Source organism: Moschus berezovskii, chromosome 4, assembly GCF_049115385.1.
Source record: "Moschus berezovskii isolate FMDL1 chromosome 4, NW_MosBer_1.0, whole genome shotgun sequence".
Taxonomy (NCBI): domain Eukaryota; kingdom Metazoa; phylum Chordata; class Mammalia; order Artiodactyla; family Moschidae; genus Moschus; species Moschus berezovskii.
Genome location: NC_142463.1, coordinates 67,305,512 through 67,326,234, shown reverse-complemented (window position 1 = coordinate 67,326,234; position 20,723 = coordinate 67,305,512). Strand labels below are relative to the sequence as shown.

At 37.5% G+C, this 20,723-nt stretch overlaps 1 protein-coding gene across 1 annotated transcript in view; it reads right to left on the bottom strand.

The window, feature by feature from the left end:
- Nucleotides 1–20,723, bottom strand: part of PKN2 (protein kinase N2) — a 151,466-nt gene that overhangs the window by 46,586 nt on the left and 84,157 nt on the right. The window contains exons 7-8 of the mRNA XM_055403815.2: nucleotides 3,956–4,141; nucleotides 2,876–2,985 (exon numbers count right to left, since the gene is read on the bottom strand). Coding sequence (XP_055259790.1) covers nucleotides 2,876–2,985; nucleotides 3,956–4,141 — 296 coding nt within the window. The remainder of the gene's footprint in view (nucleotides 1–2,875; nucleotides 2,986–3,955; nucleotides 4,142–20,723) is intronic.

The window sequence follows — 20,723 nt, the reverse complement described above, 5'->3', positions numbered from 1 at the left end:
CAAGCATGGGCTCTAGGGCACATGGGCTTTCAGTAGTTGTAACACAGGGGCTCAGCAGTTGTGGTTCCCAGAGCACAGGCTGAACAGTTGTGGTGCAGGGTCTTAGTTGCTCTGAGGTATGTGGGATCTTTCTGGATCAGGGATTGAACCTATGTCTCCTGCATTGGCAGGTGGATTCTTTACCACTGAGACACAAAGGAAGCCCCTCCTTTTCACTTTAAAGACAGCTACCAAATCTTAGTTAAATCTATAACTGATTTTAAATTCCATTTTCTTTCAAGTGTTTCATTTGTAACAGGAATTTCATCATCTCACCATCCCAGCAACTCTTCACTAGATACTGGATAAGCTTTCATAAGGTTATGATCTGATTCTACCCAGAGTTTTCTACTTCTCCTTGGCAAATCTTCTTTCTTTTCCTATGCTAGGGATACTGCTTAAGATTTGATTGTTAGAGCTTTTTTTTTCCTTCCTTTATAAACTTTGTCCCATTATGGGCTAGTAACTTTTATATTAGCTTCTATTTATATTGGGAAAGGAGTACATCGAAGTTGTAAATTGTCACCTGCCAGGTTCCTTGGTCCATGGGCAAGAATACAGGAGTGGTTTGCCATTTCCTTCTCCAGAAGATCTTCCTGACCCAGGGATCAAACCCAGGTCTCCTACACTGCAGGCAGATTCTTTACCAACAGAGCTATCAGGGAAGCTTCAAAAAATACCGGAGTGGGTTGCCATGCCCTCCTCCAGGGGATCTTCTGAATCCAGGGACTGAACCCAGGTCTCCCTCATTGCAGGTTGATTCTTTACAGTCTGAGCCACCAAGGAAGCCCCTGCTTATTTAACTTACATGCAAGGAACATCACGTGAAATCCTGGGCTGGATGAATCACAAGCTGGAATCAAGATTGCCGGGAGACACACCAACAATCTCAGATATGCAGATGACACCACCTTAATGGCAAAAAGCAAAGAGGAACTAAAGAGCCTCTTGATAAAGGTGAAAAAGGAGAGTGAAAATGCTGGCTTAAAACTCAAAAAATGAAGATCATGGCCTCTAATCCCATCACTTATGGCAAATAGATGGGGAAACAATGGAAACAGTGACAGATTTGAGCTTCAAAATCACTGCAGATGGTGACTGTAAGCCATGAAATTAAAAGACACTTGCTCCTTAGAAGAACTATGACAAACATAGACAGCATATTAAAAAGAAGAGACACCACTTTGCCAACAAAGCTCTATACAGTCAAAGATATGGTTTTTCCAGTAGTCATGCACAGATGTGAGAATTGGACCATAAAGAAGGCTGAGTGCCAAAAAACTGATGCATTTAACTGTGGTGCGAGAGAAGACCCTTGAGAGTTTCTTGGACTGCAAAGAGATCAAACCACTCAATCCTAAAGGAAATCAGTCCTGAATATTCATTGGAAGGACTGATGTTGAAGCTGAAGCTCCAATACTTTGGCCACCTGATGCAAACAGCCAACTCTGGAAAAGACCAGAGCATCAGAAAAGACCCTGATACTGGGAAAGATTGACGGCAAGAGAAGGGAGTGACAGAGGATGAGATGGTTGGATGGCATCACTGACTCAATGGATATGAGTTTGAACAAACTCCAGGAGACAGTGAAGGACAGAGAAACCCAGCATGCTGCAGCCCATGGGATTGCAGAGTCAGACACTATTTGGCGACTGAACAACAACAATGATATTTGTATTATTTATATCTGATCATCTAAATCAGATGTCAATTTCCCTATCAAAAGTTCTTTAGTGGTGGTAGTTTAGTCACTAAGTCATATCCCACCCCTGCAACCCCACGGACTGTAGCCGGCCAGGCTCCTCTGTCCGTGGGCTTTCTCAGGCAAAAATATTGTAGTGGGTTACCATTTCCCTGTCCAGGGGAATTTCCCTGACCCAGAGATCAAACCTGTGTCTCCTGCACTGCAGGCAGATTCTCTGACTGCTGAGCCACCAGGAAATCCCTTCAGTGAGGTGGATAGTATTAAAGATAAGGAAACTGATATACACAAAAAGTTAAGCATTTTGTCCAAGTACATTTAAATGGCTGATATAGTATTTGAACCAAGAAAAGCAACGGTGAGGGCCTGATTAAGATGCTGCCTCTGAGACAGAAAAGAAATAAACTGGAAAAAATATTTTAAAAGTAGAGGCCAGAGCAGTAAGTGCCACCTCATATCATCATTAAGCACGATAAACCTGCTTTCACTAATATATGTAATTTTAAAAGACAAATGTACCATTAAACTAAATATTAAATGATAAAAACATCTTTCTTATCTTTTAGATAAAATTATGATTAAATTTTAATATTTTCTTCCCACACACCAATGGATAAATCAGAATGTAAATAAAATTATCACCATGGAATTAATTCTACTCTGGACCAAGTTTACTTCTGCTGGGTTCTGCAGCTACAGATTACATTCTAGCCACTCACAGTATCCATGAAATCCACTGAGATACATGGAGGAATGTCTGTCTGAGCACAACAGCTCACTTCAAACCCAGCTTTGATGATATAACCCACAAGTGGTGAGTCAGAAAAATCTCCTTAGTGGTTAGAGAGCACATTATTAAAATTCAAAAAATAGTTCAATATTAGATCTCACCTGGTTGTCGATCTTTCAGGTTAGTACAAAGTATATATTTTCAAATCACTGCACAAATGAAAGCTCCTGCAGCAATCTGATAAGGTAGATTTATATATACCTCATCAGATGAGAAATGTCAAAAATACCTAGGTTCTTCTTGGATTCTGTTAAGAATAAAATTTATCAAACTCTTCTAAAACATAAAATATACATGAAAAATGAATTATAATGAAAATTCAGGTAAAAAGTTTCTCATCTTACCCTGTCTAGTTCCAGTGTAAACTTCTGGTCCCACGACTGATTGGAAATGGGTTTCCAGCTAGTTTGACCAACCACAGTATTGTCCAGCTTCAAAACTGCACAGACATCATCTGTAATTACAATTCAAAATTTGATTAAGTATTTTAAAACCTTTAAAATAGAAATAACACTGTTTAATGTCAACAAAAGTCTTATGATACTTTGAAAATAAGTTTTTCTTACTCACTACTGAAGCTTTTAAATCTTAAACAGCTAGCTGTATATAAACACACACATACTCCTACTAGACCCTTCCAAGTTATCTTTTGTGTTTTATAAAAACATAAATAGTAATTGCTATTTCGTTTACATCAGAAAATTACTGAAAGGACTAACAGGTGGCCAGTAGCTGTTTGCCACATGTATGTGTGGGTGTATTTTTATATATCATCATCGATCACCCAGTTTTTCTCCCTCTACATTTGCTATTTATTAAGGTTGTTACCTTAAATGATTTTTACATTTTTCCTGAAGTCTCTCTCCATATACAGAAAAGCAGATATACTGTACTAGGCTGAATTGTTACATGCCTTTCCCACCAGTTATATATTTATATCATAGTCTATGACTACTTTAGAGTATCGCCAAAGTACTTCATAAAACCTCTTGTATTTTATTCTTACCACCTTTACCCACTCCCCCATTTCAGTTGACTTCTCAGACAGTAGGCTATAATCCTAATTTAACATGGTTATTTATCAAAATTTCCTCATTACTTTAGAAGTGTCATTATTCCATTTAAAGAATCAAGATGTGACACAAAGATTTTGTCATAAAGAGGGATGTTCAGTATTTCATTATTCCAAAGAAATTAACGCTTTATGTTATTCAGTTTTCCAACATTTTCAGTATGGTAAATTTTGTAGCCTTTAAAATTTTCCTGTCATTATAGCTTTTGATATTTTGAATTATGGAAATCATAATTTTAAAGTTTGTTGTCCAACTTTGACTCTTCTCACTCTTCTGTCCCCACTGCTCAGCCCTCTGTATAGGACTTTAGTTTGTTATTTGATTGTTAAAAAAAAAATCTGATTACTGAACTGGATAAGTCATCAGTTTTTAGGAGATTTCGACTACTTCCGCTTTTACTTTTACTCGTTCTGCTCATGAAGGATGATCTGGTCTCACTTGGACTCCAACCAGGTAGTGCAACTGATGCTGCTTTCGACCGTCCAGGGACATTCTCTAGGATATCTTGACAGCCCATTAGACGAACTTCCAAAGTACCTATAGCACATTTAAGTATCAAGTAAGAAAACATCAATTCTCCACACATAGAATTATGTCTTTGTTAACTATTAAGAAATAGCGGGGGGAAATGTTTGCCAAAATAACAAAATCTCTTCTCCCAGAGGTTCTTTGAGGTAACTATCTTCTTTCCTGCTTTATTTAGAAAAACTTATTAAAAACTCTCACTTAAGACAACTATAAAAAAAATTTATAGAAAGAAAAGCACTTCTCAAAAGCTGTCTACAGGGCACAGAACAAAACTAGTTACATCATCTTCTAGTGTATATGAATAGTCGCTTCTATAATTACATGGAAGAATTACAGAATTATGTGGATAAAACACGTGGGAGGGAAAATATAAAGCTAAATAATATGCCTATTAAAACCGACGTACAGAATTTAGAAACAAGGAAATCTGACTATGTGAATAACATTTGTTTTTAATAGTTGCACAGTTAACACAGAAAATGACTATAGGCTTGTTTGGGGGGGCATTGAATAGATGGATTTCTGTTCTATTTGAGAAATAAAAATAACATTATCTTTTCATTTTAATAGTTTAGTTAGTCAAATAATAATGGGCTATAATTATCCAAGCATAAAATAATTGTAATTTCCTTAGGCAAATACATATGAAAGGTGTTCAAATGAAACTGAGGACCACTGAGCTTAGCCATCTGGAGATATGGCTTTGTCATCATTTGGGCGAGAGTCAGTGTACTAAAATTTTAAAATGGTTCTTCAGTATTAAAATTTTAGACACTGCATATAGTAAGCACTTTAGGAAGAGAATTTCCTGGGAAAAGCTGTCCCATTAAACTTAAATAATTGAAACTTAATTTTATTTAAAGTTTTTAATTATTTAAAAGTAACCAAGGACTTTCAGCAAAGTAAAGAAAGTCTGTATTTACTCTCAACTCAAACAACTAAAAAAAAAAAAAATTGTTAAAGGCTAATGGACATCAGTACAGAAAGGGGGAACTCAGGTGGAGTCAAGTGGACTACCTGAGTTAAGGAGACAGAAACAAGTATTGAGATTGCACTGAGGGGGCTAGACTTCAAGGCCAGCATAAACGAAAAAATACAGCTATCCAGAGACAGAATTCCTGAGATGTACAGAAGGTTCCTCAGACTAAGTATTCAGTCTTGATTCAGGAATAGAGAATAATTACCTTTAGACTAAACAATGCTATAGTCCCATATTACCCAGGACTTCCCTGATGGTCCAGTGGTTAAGAGTCCACCGGCCAATGCAGGGGACATGAGTTTAATCACTGGCCTGGAAAGATTCTGCATGCCACAGGTAACTAAGTCCTCAAGCCACAACTGCTGAAGTCCATGGGCTCTAGAACCTGTGTTCAATAACAAGCAAAGCCACATAAACAAAAAGCCTAGGAACCACACAAAGAGTAGCTCCTGCTTGCCACAACTAGAGAAGGCCTGTGTGCAGCAACGAAGACCCAGCACTGCCAAAAATAATTCAAAAAAATAAAAAAAAGCATTATCCAAAAGATCAAACTGTTTCCAAATAATTTATTTGTGACCCAGAATAAAGCTCAAAAATATCTGTAATATTTGCAGGAATACAAAAATACCCAGCAGCTAACAAGCTAAAATTCAAAATGTCTGGCATTCATTTAGAGATTACCAGGTATATTTGTTTTCCATTGCTGTATTACCCATTATCACAAACACAGTGCCTTAAAGCAGCACCCATTTATTACCCAATAGTTCTGTAGGCCACAGTTTGAGTGGGAGGGTCTGCACTCTTTGCTAAAGATTTCATAAGGCTGAAATCATTGTGTCTGCCAGGCTGGGCTCTTAACCTGGAAGTTCTGAAGAAGAACCTGCTTCTAAGCTCATTCAGGTTATCGGCAGAATCTAGTTTCCTGAAACCATAAGAATAGGGATCCTATTTCCTTGCTACTGACAGCCAGGGGTTATTTTCAAGTTCTAGAGGTGACTTGCATCCTTTGTCATGTGACCCCATCCCATCTCTAAGCCAGCAAGGGCACATAAAATACTTTTTATGATTCATATCTCTCTGATTTTCCCTTCTTCCACTGGTCAGGGAGGGCTTCCCTCATAGCTCAGTAAAGAATCCACCTGCAATGCAAGAGACCCTGGTTCAATTCTTGGGTGGGGAAGCTCCACTGGAGAAGGGATAGGCTACCCACTCCAGTATTCTTGGGCTTCCCTTGTAGCTCAGCTGGTAAAGAATCTGCCCGCAATGCGGGAGACCTGGGTTTAATCCCTGCATTGGGAAGATCCCCTGGAGAAGGGAAAGGCTACCTACTCCAGTATTCGGACCTGGAGAATTCCATGGACTGTATAGTCCATCAGGTCACAAAGAATCAGACCCAATTGAGTAGCTCTAATAATAATTGGCCAGGGAAATTTTTCTGCTTTTTGAGGGGCTCATGTGATTGTATTAAGCTGATGCAGATAACTGTCCTTTGCTGCTGCCAAGTCACTTCAGTCGTGTCCGACTCTGTGTGACCCCATAGGCGGAAGCCCACCAGGCTCCCCCGTCCCTGGGATTCTCCAGGCAAGAACACTGGAGTGGGTTGTAACTGTCCTTTACATTAACTCAAATGAGTAGTAACCTTAATCACATATGTAAAACTCTCCTTTCCATACCACAGAAGTGATGCCCCATCATATTCACAGGGGAGGAATTCTGGAAGTCATCCTAAATATTCTGCCTATCATACCAGGAAAGCAAATAAACAGAAAATTCAGTTCAGTTCAGTTCAGTCGCTCAGTCGTGTCCGACTCTTTGCGACCCCATGAATCACAGCACGCCAGGCCTCCCTGTCCATCACCAACGCCTAGAGTTCACTCAAACTCATGTCCATCGAGTCGGTGATGCCATCCAGACATCTCATTCTCTGTCGTCCCCTTCTCCTCCTGCCCCCAATCCCTCCCAGCATCAGAGTCTTTTCCAGTGAGTCAACTCATTGCATGAGGTGGCCAAAGTATTGCAGTTTCAGCTTTAGCATCAGTCCTTCCAATGAACACCCAGGATTGATCTCCTTTAGAATGGACTGGTTGGATCTCCTTGCAGTCCAAGGGACTCTCAAAAGTCTTCTCCAGCACCACAGATCAAAAGCATCAATTCTTCGGCGATCAGCTTTCTTCACAGTCCAACTCTCACATCCATACATGACCACGGGAAAAACCATAGCCTTGACTAGACAGACCTTGGTTGGCAAAGTAATGTCTTTGCTTTTTAGTATGCTGTCTAGGTTGGTCATAACTTTCCTTCCAAGGAGTAAGCGTCTTTAATTTCCTGGCTGCAATCAGCATCTGCAGTGATTTTGGAGCCAAAAAAAAAATAAAGTCTGACACTGTTTCCACTGTTTCCCCATCTATTTCCCATGAAGTGATGGGACCAGATGCCATGATCTTCGTTTTCTGAATGTTGAGCTTCAAGCCAACCTTGTCACTCTCCTCTTTCACTTTCATCAAGAGGCTTTTGAGTTCCTCTTCACTTTCTGCCATAAGGGTGGTGTCATCTGCATATCTGAGGTTATTGATATTTCTCCCAGCAATCTTGATTCCAGCTTGTGCTTCTTCCAGCCCAGCGTTCCTCATGATGTACTCTGCATATAAGTTAAATAAGCAGGGTGACAATATACAACCTTGACGTACTCCTTTTCCTATTTGCAACCAGGCTGTTGTTCCATGACCAGTTCTAACTGTAGCTTCCTGACCTGCATACAGGTTTCTCAAGAGGCAGGTCAGGTGGTCTGGTATTCCCATCTCTTTCAGAATTTTCCACAGTTTATTGTGATCCACACAGTCAAAGGCTTTGGCATAGTCAATGAAGCAGAAATAGATGGTTTTCTGGAACTCTCTTGCTTTCTCCATGATCCAGCGGATGTTGGCAATTTGATCTCTGGTGTCTCTGCCTTTTCTAAAACCTGCTTGAACATCTGGAATTTCACGGTTCACATATTGCTGAAGCCTGGCTTGGAGAATTTTGAGCATGACTTTACTAGCATAAATAAAACTAAATGAAAAACCAATATAAAACTGATATAAATATTATTATAATATTATGAATATTATGATTAGCAGACAATTCACACAGTTATTTATAAATATATTGTTTAAAATGTTGAATAGAGACATCAAAGAAATCAGAAAAAAAAGAGAAAAATATTTCTAGAGATGAAAACTACATTGTCTGAGATTAAAAAATAAAAAAAACTAGATGGGATTGGTGGCACATTCACATCACAAAAGAAAATACTAGTGAATTTGAAGCTAGATCAATGTAAATGATCAAAAACAGAAGATAGAAAGGAAAGACTTGAAGGGCAAAAAACAAATTAAAAATTCCAAAACAACACATATATGAGTTGTGAGTTTAACTTCTAGTGTCCTAAAACATGAGTACTTAAAGTCCTCCGTGAAAAGTAGAGAGGACAGAGAACAGAAAATAATTTGGAAAAATAATGACTAAAAATTTTCCAAATGTGATTAAAACTATAATGTGCTTGAAACTTTCCAAGAAGTTCAATAAACACTAAGCAAAAGAAAAATAAGTAATTACATCAAACATAACATAATCAAATTTCTCAAAACAAATGATAAAAAGAAAGTTTTAAAAGCCACCAGAGAAAAAAAGACATGTACATACAAAGATCAGGGCGGCAGCAGATTTCTCATCAGAAACAATGAAAGCAAGACAGACAAGCAATATCTTTAAAGTACTGAGGAAACAAACCATAAATCTAGAATTCTAAATCTACTGAAAATATCTTTCAAAAATGAAGCTTTTTCAAATATAAAAGTGGATAAAGAACCCATTATCAGAAGACTACCATGTGATCCAGCTACACCATTCCTAGGTATTATCCAAGTGAAGTGAAATGTATATTTACACAAAACTATACAAGGATGTTATCAGCAGCTGTATTTGAAAAAAGTGCAAAATGGAAACAACCCAAATATCAACTCCAGGTGAATGGATAAAAAAGTTATGGTATATTCACACAATTAAATACTACCAACAATAAACAGAAAGGAACTACTGATATATGCAATTCTTCTGAATTATTCAGAGTGAAAATCACCAGATTTCCCCCCCCAAAAGTATACACTGTATGATTCATTTAATATAGAATTCTACGAAATGCAAACTAATATCTAGCGACAGAAACAGGCCAGTGATTGGCCTGGGGACAGGTATGGGGGGAAAAAGCATGAAAAGAGCAAGAAGGAGAGGTTTCACAGAGGCACATGAGGATATTTTTGGAGATGATGTATATAATTATCTTGATTGTGGTGATGGTTTCATAACTATAAATATATAACAAAACTTCTCAAATTATACACTTCAAATATATGCAATAAAACTGTTCTATAGACTGGATATTGATAGTGGTAGCTCAGGTATATTTATTTACTAAAAATTGTAAAACTATATATAAAACCAGTAAAAATTTGTGTATTATTTCAAATATGTCCTAATAAAGATGGCTAAGCATGAGAGAAAACTTCAAACTTATTTTTGGTTTGACAAAGGTCCGTCTAGTCAAGGCTATGGTTTTTCCCATGGTCATGTATGGATGTGAGAGTTGGACTGTGAAGAAAGCTGATCGCTGAAGAATTGATGCTTTTGAACTGCGGTGATGGAGAAGACTCTTGAGAGTCCCTTGGACTGCAAGGAGATCCAACCCGTCCATTCTAAAGGAGATCAATCCTGGGTGTTCATTGGAAGGACTGTTGCTGAAGCTGAAACTGCAATACTTTGGCCACCTCATGCAATGAGTTGAGTCACTGGAAAAGACTCTGATGCTTGGAAAGGTTGGGGGCGGGAGAAGAAGGGGGCGACAGAGAATGAGATGGCTGGATGGCATCACCGACTCTGTGGACATGAGTTTGGGTGAACTCCGGGAGTTGGTGATGGACAGGGAGGCCTGGCGTGCTGTGTGTGATTCATGGGGTCGCAAAGAATCGGACATGACTGGCGACTGAACTGAATTGAATTGAACTGATGGAAATCTTATCTCACTGTAAAGTATGAAGGTTCATTGTAAGTTTAATGAGTATCATTTCAATTCTGGTTCAAAAGAAACAACTTGTGTCTGTGTGTTTTGCTTTTTTTGTTATTGTTAAGGTGGTAAACTTAGTTCATTTCCACTGTAAATGTTTGGATGTAAAAGTCATCCTGGGAAAACTGAAAACATCTGGTTACTACTTCAAATCCTGGTAAATAATTAAATATCTTAGTAATCTCAATGTATTAGGAGATGACAATGTCCAACACCTGCTTTCATTTAGGAAGAAACCTGGAGAGATTTAAGATCTTTATTAAGTACATAGAAGTTTCTTTCTTTTACGAGGAGACACAATTGCAACTGCATATAACCATATAAGAAATAGCTTAAAATTACATTTTTTACTTTTACAACCCATAATATGAAATTTTAAAAACAAGCAAAGCCAATAAGTAAATGTTCATAAGCAATAGCTATGAATTCCATTATAATAAGTAAATATTTTTTAATTTCTCTTACTTTCTGGAAAAATTATTTTATGTCAATTTAACTAATTCAACATTTCAACTTGGTACAATTGAGTAACTTTTTTTTTAATTCAGAGGAAATCTTTTATAAAAACTTGAAACTAGTCTTGAAATTTTGGACTAAAAAATTCAATCATACTTTGTTTCAAAGTAATTTGTAAATTTCAGTGTTATAAGCATACCACTACAAAGGAAACAAGTGTAAATGAGACAAACCATAACCAATAGCATGCAGTAAAAAGTCAGGGTAGTAAATCTCCAACTACTTATCTAGGGTAATCCTTTATCATGTCTAATCCTTTATTACTACCACTATTTCTCTTTCTAGTTAATTCCAAATTTAAAGTCCAGTAGATAATTAAAGGAATTTTTTTAAAAAACCAAAAAATCTTAAGATACTTCCTTTTAGGTTCGATTTACACATCACTGAGAGTCCCTTATACTGCAAGGAGATCCAACCAGTCCATTCTAAAGGAGATCAATCCTGGATGTTCATTGGAGGGACTAATGCTAAAGCTGAAGCTGCAATACTTTGGCCACCTCATGCGATGAGTTGACTCACTGGAAAAGACTCTGATGCTGGGAAAGGTTGGGGGAGGGAGGAGAAGGAGACGACGGAGAATGAGATGGCTGGATGGCATCACCGACTCTGTGGACATGAGTTTGAGTGTACTCCGGGAGTTGGTGATGGACAGGGAGGCCTGGCGTGCTGTAATTCATGGGGTCGCGGAGAGTCGGACACGACTGAGCGACTGAACTGAACTGAACTGAAAAGTAAAGTAAGGGAATGAAGAACATGGCGAGAACTATAAAAAGGTTAAAGAGTTAGGAAGAGGCGCCAGCTAGACTAGAAGAGGAAACTAATTTCCAGTCACACCAGCTGATTTTCTAAAGTGTAGCTTTATTACTTTTCTAAAAAGACTTTAGCAACTATATTTTAACCCATGACTCTTTCTTAAGTTTTGAATATTACGTTCAGTCCTGAGCCATTAGGTGGGGAAACTTAGATAAGTACAGTCCCCGCCTTATTATCAAATAATATTTACCAAGTATCTACTGAATGTATGAAGTACTCTGTGATGGGGATTAGGAGTACATGTAGGTAGACGACAAAGTCTTTGTTCTTCACAGGTCTATACTCCAGTTTTGATTTTAAAAAAAGAAGACATATAATAAGTCAAAGACATTTAATAGGCACTGTGCACAAATCCTTAATTGTGACAGAAGATGCATGATAAAAGTTATAGAGGATGCGGTTGGAAAGATAAATGCTTTATTTACTTTTAAAATTTTTTACTGGAGTATAGTTGATTTACAATGTTCTGCTAGCTTCAGGTGTACAGCAAAGTGAATCATTATACGTATACATATATCCACTCTTTTTTAGATTCTTTTCCAATACAGGGCATTACAGACTATTGAGTAGAGTTCCCTGTGTTATATACAGTAGGTCCTTATTAGTTACCTATTTTATATATAGTAGTGTATATATGTCAGTCTCAATCTCCAAATTTATCTCTAGCCTCACCTTACACCGGTAACTCTATTTCTGTTTTGTGTTGATGGGTAAGTTCATTTGTGCCCCGTTTTTTAGATTCCACATAATGCAATGTCATATATTTGCTTTTCTCACTTAGTATGATAGTCTATGGCCTTCCCAGGTGGCGCAGTAGTAAAGAATCTGTCTGCCAATGCAGGAGACCCAAGAGATGCAGGTTCAATCCCTGGGTTGGGAAGATTCCCTGGAACAGGAAATGGCAACCCACTCCAGTATTCTTGCCTGGAAAATTCCATGGACAGAGGAGCCTGGCAGGCTACAGGTGTTGGACACAACTGAGCACACATGCATGCACATGACAATCTCTAGGTCAATCCATGTCACTGCAGATGGAATTATTTTGTTCTTTTATATGAATGACTAACATTCCATTGTTTATATGTAACACATTAACACATTTTTATTTTACTTTTTTAAAATTTAATTTGTTTATTTTAATTGGAGGCTAATTACTTTACAATACTGTAGTGGTTTTTGCCATTCATTGACATGAATCAGTCATGGGTGTACATGTGTTCCCCACCCTGAACCCCCCTCCCACATCCCTCCCCATCCCATCCCTCAGGGTCACCCCATTGCACCAGCCCTGAGCACCCTGTCTCATGCATCGAACCTCTGGTGATCTGTTTCACATAGGATAATATACATGTTTCAATGCTATTCTCTCAAATCATCCCACCCTCGCCTTCTCCCACAGAGTCCAAAAGTCTGTTCTTTTGTTTATATGTAACACATCTTTATTCCTCTGTTGATGGACATTTGGCTTGTTTCCATGTCTTGGTTATTGTAAATAGTGCGGCATTAAACATTGGGGTGCATGTATCTTTTCAAATTATGGTTTTTTTCCAGATATATGCCCAGGAGTAGGACTACTGGATCATATGGTATCTACTGTCAAGTTTTTTAAGGAACTTCCATACTGTTCTCCACAGTGGCTATACCAGTTTACATTCCCACGACAGTGCAGAGGGTTCCCTTTCTCCACACTCTCTCCAGCATTTACTGTTTGCAGATTTTTTGATGATGGGCATTCTAACCAGTGCCAGGTGATACCTCATAAGATAAATGCTTTAAACAATAAATACTTTAAACATTTAAAATATAAGAGAAAGTTTGGGCCAGAGGCTTCCAAGTTTTCTGTTTCGTAGTAGCCTAGTATCTCAACTTTTTCATTGTGCTAGTAGTCTAAATGATATACCGAATAGTTCTGTGTCATAGGATATTATAACAAATTAATAACTATTTGAAAAAATAATACACTGAAAAGTAATCACATTTCATTCTTAAACCACCATGATCATTTCCTAATGAGATGTGTGTACCTACTGGGCACTGTACAATTTATCAAACTTTGGAATTAGACTGAAAAGTGCCACCATTATTTTCTATTCCATATTGATAGCAGTGAAGGAAAATTCACTTGGCATCCCAGGGTACCTTGTGAATTCACTTGGTATCCCAGGGTACTGCAAATTTAGAAACTCAATTTGGTAACTGAAGCTTTAGACTGATCTCAATAGTAGTAACAGCACTGTCCAACTATAAATTTGTCCTTCAAGATTTAATGTAGAAGTCTCCCATAATATAAAACTGATAATGATACCCAAAGCTACTAGAATGTGACAGTATGCTACGCAATTCTGAAGAACACTTTCATATCCTCAAAATATTTAATGACATTATTTTTAAGGTAAAGCCGCTGCTGACATTCATATTGATAATTTAAGGATTCTTGGGGATGAGGAAGGTCTGAGTATCAAAAATATGTCACATTCACATGGGCCATAAAAATCTTTGTAGGTAATGGTAAGAAAATGGTAGGGTAGCAAATTTTAAAGGCAGTTTCTTTACAGAAACACAGGAAAACAAATAAAATCAGGAAAACTGATTAGAATAAACATTACCAGAAATCTGGGAAACAGTCAAAGGTTTACTGCAACCAAGAAAATGCTTGATCAAAAAGTGCAATGAACACTTGGTAGGAAAGCTTTGGGGTATTTTATCTCTGCTTCATCTTTCCTCTCCCCAACCCCAATGGCTTGGTGATAGCCCTGACGATGTATGTGTCTGTGCTCAGTCACTTCAAATCATGTCCAATTCTTTGCTACCCTATGGATTGTAGCCTGCCAGGCTTCTCTGACCATGTGATTTTATTAATATTCCCTATTTGTTGAAATACCATTCTCCTTTTTTCCTTTTGGTTTCTTTTAGGTCTTCGACCACATGTAATGTTGGAGTTGGTTGCCTTGCCCTCCCTCTTCCAGGGGATCTTCCTGACCCAGGGATCAAAACCAAGGCTCCAGTGTCTTCTGCACTGCTGGCGGATTCTCCACCACTGAGCCACCAGGGAAGCCCAGTAGTCCTGAAAATAGCAGGCTATACTTCTGATATAGGTTCTTGGTGCCAGAGGAAGCAGAGAAGACTTCATTCGCAAAAAACTCTGGATGCCTGCTTTGACCTCTCTGAAGGCTCCCTGAAGGACTAACAGAAAAGGTTTACCTTTCTTTCACCTAACTAAGAAATTTTTCAAGGCAGAGAAACAGCTAAGTACAGGGCATTGAAAGGCAAATGAAGCCTGAAGCAAAGGATATCAGTTGTCTATATTATTTAAGAAACATCCTATAGTTTTAGGGGGGCAGGAGATAGTAAGTAAGCTGTTTTAGGGATGCATGGGGTCGCAAAGAGTCGGACACGACTGAGCGACTGAACTGAACTGAACTGAATGCTTCTACATGTTACCGGAAAACCAGAAGACTAACTGCAAAAGGAGACATCTTCAAAATAGATCTAAGAAGACACTAAGTTTTCACATCTGGCTGATATTCAAGCTCTGTACAAGAAAAGGCAGAATTATAAAATGCCTGGGTGAATGCTGAAAGTATGCCTTCGCAGACAAACAAAGAATTCAGCTGCAAACATAAGGCAAATTTTTCTTTCTACTGGTAGGCATTAATAAAAAATGTCTGTCAAAATACTAGTTGACCAGTAACTTAATGGAGACTTCAGTGACCACACACAATTACAAAGTCACTAAACAACTACATCCTGTGTCAAACAGCAAAAAGAAATTATAGAAAAATGGGACTATATTCCAGAGTGACGAATAATAACATTCATCATATCCAGCTTTCAATAAAAAATTATGAGGCAAGCCCGTAAATAAGAGAGTATGGCCAATTCATAGGAAAAGTAGAAATTCATTGAAACTATCCCTAGGGAAGTCAAAACACTGGATTTACTAGACAAAGGCTATACCAACTGTCTTACAAATGGCTAAAGCTTATATGTGGTCAAAGACCTCAAAGAAACCAAAAGGAAAAAAGGAGAATGGTATTTCAACAAATAGGGAATATTAATAAAGACATACAATTTATAAATAAGAACCAAACAGAAATCCTGAAGCTGAAAAGTACACCAACTGAAAGTTTACTAGAAATGTTCAACACCATATTTGAGCAGGCTGAAAAATAAGAAAACTTAAAGATATCTGAATTGAAAATGCAGTCTTAGGAAAAGAAAGGGAAAAAAATGAAGGAAATTCAATGTTGGGGAATGAAGGATGTTATTGTGAATAGAAAAAATGGAAAAATTAGACTCTAGCACATGTTTACCACAATAAACGCTAAAGAAAGGACTATAGGCTAAAGGAAAATTTTAACAGAAAATTTCAAGTACAACAAGGGCAGAAAGAATAATGAGTCACTAGACATAAAGGACAATGCTTTGTTTTTTTAAAAAAATACTTTGTTGACCCTTGAACAATGTGGGAGTTAGGGGCACTGACCATTTTCACAGTCAAAAATCTGCATGTAACTTCATAGTAGGTTTTCCATATCTGTAATCCCATATGCACTAATTCAATCAAACATGGATCACCTGCACCTTCAAAGTTTTTTGCTCTTTAAAGAAAAAACAAAACTAGAAGATATACAGTGGAAATGAACAACATGGCTTTGAACTGAGCAAGTCCACTTACATGTGAATTTTTTTCACTAAATACTTAACCAGAGTGCTCTATGATCCACAGTTGGTTGAGTCTGCAGACATGTGGGGGTTGACTGAAGTTATATACAGATTTGTGACTGCAGAGGCCTGGCACCCCTAGCCTGTGCTATGCAAGGGTCAGCAACTAATTTCGAAGAGAGTATACACTGTGATCACAGATTGTATTAAGTTCAATATGCATATGTGAATCTCTAAAGTAAGCAATAAACACACACACACGCACAGGCACAGGCATCCCAAATTTGATGAATGACATGAATCTACACATCAAGAAGCTCAAAGAATCCAAGTAGAATAAACAAAAGAAATCACCATTTTGAGATGCATTATAATCAAACTGTGAAAAGCCAGAGACAAAAAGGGGAATCTTGAAGGCAGCAAGAGAGAAGCAAATCATTAGTTACCAAAAATCCTCAATAAGACTAAAAGGTGATTCTTTATCAGATGGCATAAAAGCCAGGAGGGGCTGGGATGACATTTTTAGAATGCTGAAAGAAAAAATCTTGTCAACCAAGAATGCTATATATGCAAAACTAACCTTCAAAAAATAAAGAAAATAAAAGATTCTAGAATAAGCAACAGTTAAGGGAGCTTATCACTAGCAGATCTTCCTAGAAGAAATACTAAAAGAAATCATCCAGATTGAAATGAAACAGAACACTAGACAGTAACTTGAAATCATAGAAAAAAATAATAATAATAACATCAGTAAAACTAACTACATAGGTAAATTAAAAAGCCAGTATCACTATTAATATACTTTCAGTTTCTAACTCCGTGTTTACTTTATGACTTAAACGACATGGATAAAACAATAACTGTAGTATAATATATAATACAATCTAATCAAATGGGCACACAGTGCATAAAGACATAATCTATGTCAACAAAAATATAATGATGAGGATGCACAGACGTATAGGAACAGAGTTTTTGTGGCCTACTGTTATAAATTTAGGATGTTAACTGTAATCATTAGAGTAACCACTAAGAATAATTTTAAAACATACAGAAGTCAAGGAAAGAATAAAATAAAGGTTAACTAGAAAAATTCAATCAAACATAAAAGAACGCAAAAGAATTCCGAAAAAAAGATTAAGATTTACAGAAGACAAACAGCAAAATGGTAGAAGTAAGCCTTTTTGTTCCATAATAATACATTTGGCTGGTCTATTTCCCTGGTTCTTTAGAGGGATCTTCTAAACCCTTGTCAGTTCCCTAGTAACAGCAGTATCTTTGTTATTCATGGTGGACTCCTCAGACCACATGTGAGTTTATGGTAACAAAATGACTCACAGTAGGCCTGTACACAGTTCCAGAATGGGGGCTGGCTATAACACAAAGACCAACTATATGGTTAGAGGGCTCATGTTTTGACCCACATATCAGTCAGAACTATGGTCTTTCAGAAAAGGTTGGGACCTAGAGATTGATTTCAATCAAGTGACCAATGATTCAATCACTCGCTTCTATGTATTAGGTTGGTGAAGAAGTTCCATTGTTTTTAAGTAAAAACAAAAGACACATTTTTCATTTTCACCAAGAACTTCACTCAACAACATATTCACTGTTTTGTTTTACCACCTTGTGCCAATTTTCAGTCAACTTCATAATTCCATCTTTCCAAAACTTTTTATCTTTTTGAGCAAAGAACTGTTCCAGATGTCTTTTACAGTCTTCTAGGGAATTGAAATTTTTTTCCATTAAGAGAATTTTGTGAAGACTGAAATAAATGGACATCTGAAGGTGCAATGTCTGGGGAATAAGGCAGATGAATCAGAACTTCCCAGCCAAGCTGTAACAGTTTTTGCCTGGTCATCAAAGACAGGCGTGGTCTTAGGCTATCCTGATGGAAGATAATGCATTTTCTGTTGACTAATTCTGGATGCGTTTCATTGAGTGCTGTCTTCAGTTGGTCTAACCGAGAGCAGTACTTGATGGAATTAAATGTTTGGTTTTCTGGAAAGAGTTCAATCCTACCATTTATACAATATCATCTTCTTTTGAGGAAGGCTGGCCTCTGGTGTGGCTAGTGGTGGTTCATTTCACTTGTTCCATGATCTCTTCCATTCCATATTATTGTACAGTATCCACTTTTCATTGCCCATCACAATTTGTTTTAAAAACAGAACTTTTTTTTACATTTAAGTAGAGAATCATGTGCAGAAATATAGTCCAGAAGGCTTAATTTATGTGGAACCCAAACATCAAAGTGATTAACATAACTAAACTGGTGGAAATGATTTTCAATGCTTGATTTGGATATTTTGAGTATGTCGCCTGTCTCATGCATAGTATACTATTGACTGATCTCAAACAATGTCTTGATTTGATTGCTATTAACTTCAACTGGTTTACCCCACCATGTAGCATCATCCAGTGAGAAATCTCCAGCACAAAATTTATCAAACCACTTCTGACACATTTGATCAGTCACAGCACCTTCTCCATATACTGCACAAATGTTTTTCTTTTTTGTGTTTCAGTTGTATTTTTACCTTTCTTGAAATGATAAAGCATAACATGCTGAAATGTTACTTCTTTCCTGCCCCCTTTAATATTAAAATGGCTGCACAAAAATTCATTAATTTTGACAAGTTTTTTAAAAATGCATGCTGATATGACAGCTGTCACAATACAATCTAACAAAATTTTTTCCAATGAAGTTAAAGACAATTAAGTGCTACTAGAGCCATCTTATGGAAAAAACTGAACAAACCTTTTGGCCAACCCACTAATAAAGCCATAGTAAAAATTCTGAATACTCACAGCTAAAGTGAGATTACTGGCTAAAAACGGAAATTGATGTTCTGAGAGGGTGATGCATACTGACAGCAGGGAAACTGCCAGATCTCTTCCTAAGTGTCTCTTCTTTGGTTTTAATCTGTAGTCTTTATAATAAAACTTTACTTATAAATATAGAGCTTTCCTGAGTTTTGTGACTTGTTCCATGGAATCAGTTTGTCTGAGGTGGTAGTAGGAACCCCTAAATTTGTAGCCAGTTGGTCAAAGTGTGAGTGGTTGGGGAAACCCCAAGCTTGCAGCTTGTGTCTGAAATGAAGGCAGACTTGTGGGGGACTGTGCCATAAACTTATGAAATTTGACCTAACTCTGGGTAGTCAGCATCAGAATTGCATTGCACCTTATCAGTAATTATCTTAAACATATATAGATTAAACTGTTCAAAATAAAGGCAGAGACTGACAGAATGGATTAAAATAAACAAACCCAAACTGTAACCCAATTATATGCTGTCTAAAAAAGACTCGTTTTATAGCCAAAGACATATATCAATTGAAAGAGAAAGAACAGAAAAAGATACTTGGTGTAAACAGTAACCAAAAGAGAGCTAGAATGGCTATACTAACATCAGATAGACAACTTTAAACCCAAAATTGTTACAGTAGAAAAAGGATATTATATTTTTGATAAAATAGTCAATCCATTTAGAAGATATAAAAATTATAAACATATATGCACTGGACAACAGAGCCTGAAAACATATGAAGCATAAATTTATATAACTGAAAGGAAAAACAAGCAAATCTACAAAAATAGTTGGAGACTTTGCTACCACTTACCACACTTTCAAAAATGAAGCTAAGATGGCAATAATTAAAAAAAAAAAAGAAAATCCAGTAAACTCCCCACAAATGAACCTCCATGTGTTCAAGTCCCATCATGTTCCTATAAGTTAGTTCATGCGTTTGCGGTATACTGTCACGTGTATGCATCTCCTAAAAGTGACTGTGATTCTTCTGTACCTGTACTGTATAGAGTGGCTTCCCAGGTGGCACTAGTGGTAAAGAATCTGCCTGCCAATGCAGGAAACATAGGAGATGTGAGTTCGATCCCTGGGTTGGGAAGATTCCCTGGAGGAGGGAATGGCAAACCACTCCAGTATTCTTGCCTGAAGAATCTCATGGACAGAGGAACCTGGCTACAGTCCATGGGGTCACAAAGAATTGGACATGACTGAATGACTTAGCACGCACACACTATATAGAGTACAGTAGCACAGTATCATTATTTTAAGCTACATCTGCAAGAGGATGACTTCACTGAACGTGTTCCACACGAGGAGCTTACTAATGAAGACCTATTGGAATTGGAGGCCCAGAAAAAGGACAAACAGAGCCAAGAGGAAGAAGAAGTAACTGAAGAACCGAAGAGACTCATGCTGCAGGAAATGGCAAGGGGATTTTCTTTATGTGAGGAGGCGCTATTAGTTTTTGAGGCCGGGACTTAAACACAGGACAGTACCCGAAAGGTTGCAACAACCATTTAGAATGCAATCCCGTGCTATGGTGTCATCTATGATGAGGAAAGAAAAGAGCTACTAACCAGACACTGGCTTGGACAGAGGAGCCTGACAGGCTACAGCTGATGGGGCTGCAAAGATTTGGACATGACTGAGAGGCTGAGCATAAACAAACATCACTGAATCATTTTTTCAAGGAGCTAGATAGAACTGAATC